General features: G+C 29.2%; 1 protein-coding gene across 1 annotated transcript; it reads right to left on the bottom strand.

The window, feature by feature from the left end:
• Positions 1-252: 252 nt before the first annotated feature.
• On the bottom strand, positions 253-10,002 carry LOC118181007 (uncharacterized). The gene is made up of 2 exons (XM_085818996.1): positions 9,831-10,002; positions 253-1,531 (listed from the first exon to the last, which is right to left on the bottom strand). Exon 2 carries the CDS (start codon positions 1,513-1,515, stop codon positions 1,141-1,143), a length of 375 nt encoding a protein of 124 aa, XP_085675122.1. The 5' UTR covers positions 1,516-1,531; positions 9,831-10,002; the 3' UTR covers positions 253-1,140.
• Between the last annotated feature and the right edge of the window lie 498 nt (positions 10,003-10,500).

Consider the following 10,500-nt stretch of genomic DNA (forward strand, 5'->3'; position numbering starts at 1 on the left):
AAACTACTCAGCTTCATATCTCTCAGTACCTGTATTTTTTCCATAAAATAATTCCATACTTTATAATTATTATCATGTTGAATATTAATGTTAAGGATAACTCCTGGAATAACTTACGATGTTTGAAACACACGCAAATGAATATTATTAAACGTTATTGACAATAACTTAATTTTTGTGTCACTGTTTCCTGAAATGTATTGTTCTAAAAAAAATATACAAAGTACTTAAGAAAGAAGAAAAGAGGAAATATATTATTTCGGAAACATTTTATTACAAAATAACTTAAATATACACTCATTCATGGAAACAATTCACAAATATGAATTTAAGTTAGGCAATGACCTGCATCGTCAATATGGACGTGACACAAATGTAAAATATTAACATCGAAAAGTATTTATATTTTTTATTGTACTGGTACTGTTTAAATCTACTCCTTAAATTTTACTAATTTCAAGGTTTTAAGAACTTATGCATTTTTAATTGATATCTTTCCTCACATTTCACAAACATCAATTATTTTTAAAAGATCATCAAATAATTACAATTCGATTTGAAATATAAAATAATTTTCCTTTAATTTTTTTTTAAAAATTGTATAGATAGTATTTTTAACAAATATTAATTTTCTAAAATGTTTAGCCCTTTCAATAAATTTTAAATTTTCGTTAGTTCAGAAATTTTAGCTTACTTTTCAAGTGTATTAAAAGACTTAGGTACTTGTCGTTTATCAACCACTGCTAATTTAATATTAATTTATAGAAACAAAACTTATTTTTAAATTTAGTCTTATTTTTAGCTTAAACGTTTTCAATCAACAGGAAGGTATCGATAATAATTCACTTATCAGATCATGAACGGTTTATAATTTTTGTTTTTCTTGGCGAATCATCGTAAAGGGCAATATCGATGAATAGAAAAGTAATTATAATGCATGTTAATACTGATGAGCCGTCATGGACCGTATCAATACATTTACTCTTATCTCTACAATCATATTATGAAATGAAGTTCTACACAGTTTAAGTTTCTGAACTACATGGATTGTTAAATTCTTATGTTTTCCTGATTGTTAAATTCTTATTCAAAGCTATAAAATAACTATGTACAGTGCTTAAAAAGTTTTAAAAGTCTAAATCACTGGGACTTAGGTCTGGCTTCATTTCCGTCAACCTTCGCGAAGGTCTCAATGGCTTTCGTGACTGTGTCCAGCACTTGCATGATGTTTTCTTGGGTGATTCCAGAGAATAAAGATTTGCCGTTCCTGGCATAACCAAGAGTGGGACCAAAGGGAATAGGAGCTGCGAAGAGTCCCTGGAATACGGGTGCAAGAAAAGCAATCAAGGCCACACCCAAAGCAACTGGGACGATAAGACTGATTGCTGTTCCCAGATTGACACGTGCCAAATCATTGTGTCTACCTATAACGTCAGTTTTGGTCTGGTCTTGCTGAGATGCACTGACAACCAAACTGGTGGCGAGGAGGATTGTGATGGCTGCGAAACTTTTCATGTTGGTGCCTTGTGAGCTGTAAAAAGAAAAGAGACATTTTAAAGACTGGAACATTTTAATAAAGTCTACTTTTGAAGACACATCTTATTAAGCGCAAAAAATAATGTATCGTTGCAGCAACCGCAATAGGAAAAGGGACATTTTCAAAAAGGTGAAAAAAAGTAGAATATGTTTAAGATCTTCCGCTATGCTTAATTTCACTCTACTATACTGCAACATACAACATTTCCCAGGAACTTAGATATAGTTAGATGCTTTGATGTAAAAATGGGTATTTTTGACATATGACCTTCAGTTGTGAAGGTCATGAGAGTTATATGAAATAGTTTTTAATAAGGGAAGTTTCAATTATTTTCAGAAATATCGCGCTCTGTAAAGCATTCGAGCCTGCTACGATTTCTAAAAAATATTCTTCAATTTACTCGTATTTAGATTTTTTCTTTACTCGTATACAGTTCATGTAATTATTAATTGATAAACATCAGAAAATTTAAAATTAGTATCTATTTTTGCTTTGCGAATTACATAAAGTCATTTTAGCGACAAAATAGAAGTCAAAGGATCCAAATCAATGGTTTTCGGAAGCGAAATTCAAAAACGCATTTCTCTTTTCCTTTCTCAGACACGAAGATGTTCCAAATTGTGCTCTGAGCGGAACAAGCCTTAAATCTCTTAACTTTTTAATAACATACTAAAGAAATTTTTAAAACATTCAAATTTTTATTTTAACGGATTTAAAAAAACGAACTTAAAAATTTTAGCATTATTCTTTTGTTGAGTAATATTGCAATAATTTTTACAGGGATTCCTCACTAGAAATATGATTTTTTTTAATGTTTAGAACCATGATTTGTTAACTTTATTCTAGTTAATAGTATTTAATATTTTTAGAACTTTAAGAAATTTTAGTTTAAAGAAAATACTTAAATATGATGGGATAAATAACTTTTAATAAGAGACCTACTATGATGTACGGCTTACATTTGCATATTCTTGGCAAATGTTATCAATAGCAAACAGATAATGAAATGTTTTTAAAAAATTATGAAAATTTCAGTATTAATATTATTTTTTATATTTTTTAAAATAAATCATATCATAAATGTAAATCCATTTTCAATTATTATCCTGAATTAGATCATTTGATATAAGTTTCACTTTAAGCAAATATAAAGAAATGCTTACAGCGGATTTAATTGTTTGACTATGGCAAAACACCCTAGGGTTACCTAAGGAAAGGACATAGCACGATTACGCTAGGGCACTAAAGAATACACGCTCTCTTTCCACTAGCAGGAACTAAGTTTTCTAAATTTTTATTTAATGTTACTAACAAGTTAGTGGTTTTGAAAACGTATTTAGTTAGTTTGTAAGGTATATTAGACTACCGGGAACAAGAAGCGTAAAATCAACTGTGCCCTGCAGGATTCAAACCACGGATCATCTGATTTGATAGATGGGCGTGCTAATTACACATAGCACGAAACCACGTATGTAAAAATATGATAATTCCTTAAAATTTTCAGTTAGTAATAAATCGAAGTAGGAGAAAAGTAAAATCTCACTATAGGCTTATGAGGGAATAAGTTTGATTTGATTTCGTAGCTGAACTTTACAGAATAACTCTTTTTATGCTGGCAGAAGAAATTTCTGTGCTGTTTTATTGGAACCATTTAATTGCGCCAGAGCTCGGATCATTCCTCATGCCTAATGCTCTTTCGCCAAAAATGCAGCAGTTACACTGTTATGTCTGATTTATAGCACGTGCTGAATCCCAGTAGCTTGATACATTTAGGGTAATTTCAAATCAGTTTTAAAAGCATATTATCAAATTAACACATTCTTCTGTGATATGTAATCTAATTAAGTACACAAGAAAAGATGTAGAACTGATTCTTAACCTTCAATTAAGCGTGCATTAGGTAAAATGTTCTTTTAAAAGTATTATCAATGGTAAGACAATTTCAAATACCACTAAATTAAATTTAAAATAAAATCCACTTCTTATATGGATGTTATACATACCGGAAAAAGGAATAAAATGTTAATTCCTAAATTAAGATGTTTTAATACAGTAAAAACTTTTAATACAATTTAAACGAAGAATAATAAAAAAAAACTATAAGGCAATTTAGCTTTGTTATGTTGTTTATTAAATTATTCTAGAGGAAATTTAATTAAAAGTAAAAGCATAAAATATAAATGATTCAAATTTCCCAATTATTATTTGCTTAGATTATAAATGATTTAATACACAAATCGAGATAGTATTCAAAATTTCTTCTCTAAAGTGTCCGTTTGATACTTCTGCATGTCTACTACATCCGATATATAAAAAAATGCAGAATATTACGAAGGGACAGTTTCTCATTTTTACTTTAAAAAAGAGCAATAAACACATCGTTTTTGAATACAGTATTATAGCACAAAATTGTTTTCATTAAAATTAATATCTCTCCCTTTTTTGTTTTCATATAATTTCCCATATTATAAGATCTGATTTTCATATTCATTTTAATTACAACTTTTGAAGAAAGTTAATATTTAAGTTTGCATTTGACTTTGAAGTGCGAATATATTTCTTTATAAGTCTTTAGAAATGATGAGAAATAAAACGAATACTGACAGTTAATGAATATATAAATCTTCAGTTAATAATCCCTGCTTTTTCGGGCTTGATTTAGAAATTTTTGGTATAAGCATACTTAATAATAAACCAACATAAAAGATTAAAACTTTAAAAGTACATCAATATCTTATTAATTATGTTATTTTGGATTTAAGAAGACAGTTGAACTTTTAAGTCAACTTTAAGAAACCATTCCATACCTACCAAACTGGAAGAGCCAATGTAAAACTTAAAATTAGGCAAAACAGCTACAGTTTTGCCTATCAGTAAGTAATCCACATCTGTTTTAAAATTGTATAAAAATACTATAGCGTTCCCTGAAACTACAACTGTGCGCCAGTTGGACCAAAATTGAATCTATACTATACTAAAAATGCAAGATTCTAAAAAACATAGAATATTAACAATTATACAAGTATAAAAAAAGTTATATTTATATATATTTAAAGAAAATGTCCCCAAAATTCTTCATATGCATTTCAATTAACAAATTATGTAAAAGGCAGCAAACAAAATAGAAGTTTGCGGAATACATTGCACAGCCCCTAAAGCGTGAATATTTATGATCATAAATATGTATATATGTGTTGATCAGAGTCTTTTCTTATAAATTTGTGCACAGATTTGTTTATATAATACGAGTGTAACATGTTTATCTGTATATATTTTAATTACATATATACATTTTTTATAAAATTACAATTTTATAGCAATTTCTAAAATTTTAGTTACTACTCCGAAATTATATATTTTTGCAATATTCAAATTTTTGATCGAATACCATTAAATGATTATAACTGAGTTTGGGTTTCGAACTTCCTCTGGTAATCTCTCTATTTAGAAAACACGTTATCATAGAAATATATTTCGTTATTGACAAGATGAGTAAATCTAGAGCCACGTTATTTACATGTGAGAATTTTTAACTGTGTAATAATAAATACTGAGAGCGTTATAAGGAAAACGTGTTCTATTTGAGAGTCTACACAAAATACGAGCTTTACCTAAGTAAAAGCAGAATCTAAAATGCTTAATTTTCGGATAATAAGATGCGAAAATTTTAATTTCTGCAAAGCTTTTATTTTGAAATTTGCACAGTTGCAAAAACGAAATCCGATAACTGTTTCAATGGGTGCCAGATTTGTGTAAATTCTTCTGTATGATAGATATTTGAATCTGGAATTTTCATAACTTTAAAGATAGGAAATCATTACACGCTTAAATTTGCATCCGTTCTCATCCTTCTAACTTCTAATTTCTTGATTTTTTACATTTGAATGAGGAGATTATTGTTTTCAGTATACGAAAGGAATATAACTTCTGCTTTCATTAAAAGAAGAAAATCGTACTCTGTCAAAGGTGGAATTAGTTGCCTGGGTCGAGCTTAGAACAGAAGAAGAAATGCAATCAGTTCTTTCTACTTATATTCAAAACTGAAGTCACAATAACAGCAGCTGTATTGTTCATACCAGGAAATGAAAAACTTGTTGAATATTATATGAATAGGTTTAATATATTTGAAGATTAGGATCTTCTCATTCGTTTTATAAGTGATTCTACTAATTTCGATTAACCAAGAAACGCCTTTAAGCAAACTTATAGTGAAAATAATTTTAAAACTGTGATCTAAAACTCTTTATTTACATTGTGCAACTTCATGTTGGCTTGTGTTTTATCATTATTGAATTGGCACATTTACGAATCTAATGTATGAGTATTTCTCATTTAGAAAACAAAATCACTTTGTGTTTTTCGATGTGTATTACGCATTATTTGGAAGTTAACTAGCAACACTTTTTAAATGTTAAGCTGAAGTACGAAATATCGGATTGTACATTTAATATTTTGCTTATTTATTTATTACTTTTTATTAAGGAATAAACACCATCAGCTTTACACGTTGGTATTCTTTATTAAATTAGCTCGAAACAAAATTTAATCTTTCTTGAATTTCTTGGGGCTATTAAGATGTTATTAATTATTCATGCGATAAATGTTCTATAATCATAATTTTACGTTATGATAATAAGTTTCTGGAGAAATGTTAGCAGGACACGATTGAAACCTTCTGATGTCCAAAGTTCATTCAGGGGCTCTAGTGCTCCCTTTCCTTTTTTCCATGAGAGAAAATATTATTTAAATTTCACATTTTACAATAGTATTAAGAGCGCTGGACGTTTTATGCTAGCTTCGCATACAAAGCTAAGAATGTTTCAGCTGAGATATCTTGTCTAATTAAGAAAGCAAGAAGAATTAGTAAGCTGCAATGAACGTGTAAGATTTCACTTCGCTATCATGCAAGTGACTTGATCTTAGTAGTAAGTCTGACGACTTCTTGCACAGGCGTGAAAAGTAACAACACAGGGAAAGGGTGTAAATTGCCCTTTTATTCGCAAACTCTTTAGACAAAAATGCACGTACTTTGTGCTCACAAACCACCGACTACTTGCAGTGAGAATTTAAGGTAAGAAATCAAATTAAACAATAAATTCGAAAATTATAAAGTAATGCTAGACTACACAATTTTCTTGAAATTAAAAGGCTTATTCAATAAACTGCACTGGCCATAGACTTAATAAACGGCCTCAATGCGTAGCCGCAAGTAAGATTAACAGCTAGAGGACATAATAGCAACGTGAGCTAACTAGCAAAATCCCACTCTGTCTAACCTTCTTATTTCACACACTTAAATACTCTCTTCACTTACCTTAGTTTGCATCCTGGCAAGGAAATGCGTGGGGGAATAAGAAGTTCAGAAATGATACCAAAATTGAAATAATTGGTTACTCCATCAACCTTATGAACATGCATTTTTAATACTCTTTTTCAACGTCTGTGGAGGTGTTTTTAACTATTCATGCGATAAACATTCGCTAATGATAATTTTCAGATATAATATTCATTCATATATTAATTTAAGATATAATTTTCAGGAAAAATGGGAAAATGTTATCAGTGTCCTTCTGAAAGTGAACATTGAAGTTCTTTCAGAAACTCCAATGTTCACTTTCCTTGTTTTCATGAAAGAAAAACAAGATTAGAATAATAATTTAAAGCTTTGATTTGAAGTAGTATTAAAAGCTCTGGATCTTTATGCTAGCTACGTATGCTAAGCAAAGAATTCGTCAGCTGAGATTCCTCGTCTATTTAAGAAAGCAAAAAGAATCAGTAAGCTCCAAAGAACATACAAGATTAATACTCTTTTGCAATTTTTTTACAAAATTTTATTTTACTGTTTACTATAAACTAGTACTTTATAATTTAGCTAGGATTCAGATATACTAATTTTAGCTAGGATTCAGATATACTAAGTTTCTATGAATCACTATATAACTTTGATCACTGGAAAGTTATAAAGATAAAAATTTACTCATACTGATACGAGTGGTGTTTCACGGGGTGCTCGGACTTTAGGTCAAACCCCCATCAAGAAATAGTCTTTGCGAGAATATCGTCAATAAATGTTCATAACGTGTTAAAGATGGAGTTGTTCGAACTTGTAAATAAAGCATAAGTACAAGCAACAATTTTTAAAGGCTTTAGAAAGTAGTAAAGCAAGCTATCAAGTTGTTAAAACTTTGATAACTGGATGGCTTGTTTTAATAAAAATCATAAATAAATATAGAATGATTTAAATCTATCGCATATAACGGTATATCACAGACACATTAAAAAACAGAAAATATACAGATAATTGAGCCAAATAATAAGTGTGCATTATTCTTATTGATACTAAATATAAATATAATATTGCATAGAGCTGAAAGCACAAGTTATTAATAACTGCGACCATGAGAAATGATAATACTGAAAAAAAAGTATGTTTAAAAATTGGAATTATTGATGCATTGTTTAATTGCGAGAATAAGAAATAATAAGAATATGATATTATTCAAAAATAAATCTTTTTAAGAAACTTGAATTATTTTTCAAACTCCAGTAGACTTATAACTAAGATGTATAAAATTATTGCTTTGTTGTTTTCGAACTAACGTGCAAGACAAGAATTATTTTTCCTTCTTGTACGTAAAATTTCATCCTTTGTAGAAATGTTTCATCTGAGATATACATGAAAGATTTCCCTTAAAAATGAAAACTAATAGAAAACTATCATTTGAAACAACCATAAAATGTAATGCACTAATCTTTCAAAAAATTCATCTGTGTTAGTTTCAGTGTACACATTGTTTAATTTAATTATTGAAAAAACAAATACAGCAGTATTATTGGCAGAAAAGCAGAAATATTGAAACAGAGTAAAATTATTTGGCAGAGAAAACAAATAAAGAGAAATTTAGAGAATCATTAAGAGCAGTTTTAAGTTTTTAAGGGAGAAAGTGATAAATGAGAAGATTTCTTAGATGTCTTGAAGATCAGAACCCAAAGTAGCCTGTTACTGTCTAGAAAATTTAGCTATCACTTAAATATTTAATGGATTGAAATATGCACGCGAATTTCTACTTTTTTCTTCTACATGCTTTGTATGTGCTTTCTTCTGTGAAATAATATTTTTTTTAAATTTTAGCAGCAATATTGTAGCTTTATGGCTAATAATAATATGCTTATTAATGCAACGCTATGTCACATAGCAGAGTTTCGTTTTATATTTCATAATCCATGAATTTGGAAATTTCATACCTGTGATTTTTTTAACTTTACGCAATAAAAATAATTATTAATTATTAAAAATTTACTAAGTATAAGTGAAGATTCAGTAAAATTCTTTCCGAAACTTAATAATAAATTAAATTTCACATTGCAAAATTGTTTACGAAAGTATTTCATAACCTGGAATACTTATGAAGCGAACTAAATTTTCGCCCGCAGGGAAATAATTTATTTTCCAAAACTGGAATACGTTGTATTGACATGATGTATAATATATGAAAATATAACAGCTTGAATTTTAAAATTATGTTAAAAGTCGAAAGCATTCTAAGGGAATCTTAAACAGATCTCTCTTTTTCAAAAACAAAAATTATTCTGCTCAATAATTTGATTCTGCATTAATTTTTGCTACTTGAAGGAAAAGACTGAGAGTAATGTACCCTTAAATTGCAAAGAACGTTTCTTCAGCTACACCGAGTTTTTCCCGAACTAAAGTTAAATTTTGCCTAATTTGAAATAAGCGTTGCATTTGTAAAACTATTCCTGTTTTTCGAGTTATGTTAAAATATTCATATTATGAACAATTGCTAAAGATTATTAATACATATATAATACAATGCAGGTTTACAAAACAATTCACACTGAGAAAACAAAAAGGTTATATTTTCAATGGACCTGAAATATTGTATAACGTTATCAAAAATTTCGTTTTTAATGTTAACACATAAGTTTTAAATTAAACTTAAGATTTAATGATGCTTAAAATACATAATTTTAAAAACCTTTTCGTCGAAATTTACTTTTTCATACATGAAAAAATGTCAAACGCATTCTTATAGTTAATAAAAAATTTAATTAAGAATTGTAAGATTTTTTTTGGCTAACAAAGAGAATATATTAAGATACCTGAAATTTGAAATATTTAAGATATCTGAAAATAACTAAAAAAAATAATTCATGTTTTTTACCTTATTGTGTCTTACCTAAATTAAAGCATTATTTTTATAAATTAAATATGTTTTTTGCTTTAAAACTAAGTAACCGAAGTTGAAATATTGAAAGATATCCATTTCCTCACCTGTGATACCAAACGGCTGTTAAAATCCACTAGTGTAAACGCTTCAAATTCTGAAGTCGAAAGTAGTTTTCACCAATTTCCTCGCAGGTTATATACCCCGGTTTAATTACCCTACATAAGACAGAAGTCGGGGTGTGCCAAAAATTCCGACACCCCACCTGACACACTTGACCCTTGAACCATAAGTTCACCCGGACACTGGAGCAATGACACACTCAGCGTAACGGATTTGGCGGGAAGCAGGTAACACATTCCTTGCCCGAACCCCACGTGGGCTGAGACGGTGGTGGTAAGAGTTTGTGGATAAATGGGCGGGATCAGCCGGCGGAAGATTCTGGGGCGGATGTTAGTTACCGTGAGGGAGAGAAAACAGCCCATTTGAAGAATTGCTCTTCTTTGGGTCAAATAACTGTATTTTCCCTACCTGCTAATTCCCTCTCATTTGGGGTTTTAGTTTCTTATTTATGATAAGCTTTAGGTTTAATTTCATATGTTTATTAAGGGTTCCTTCCCGGGGAGCTGAAATTTTATTTTCCTGAGATTTCTATATAATTTATTAATTTTTAATCTTCACAAACACAAAAAATTATATTTTTAAAATAGTACTTGTAAATGTTAAAGCTGGCTTAAATTTACTTTTAAAATGCTGAAATTAATAAAGTTTGATAGA

Source organism: Stegodyphus dumicola, chromosome 6 (assembly GCF_044657685.1).
Source record: "Stegodyphus dumicola isolate Sdum_Otavi_A_Nest chromosome 6, ASM4465768v1".
Lineage (NCBI taxonomy): Eukaryota > Metazoa > Arthropoda > Arachnida > Araneae > Eresidae > Stegodyphus > Stegodyphus dumicola.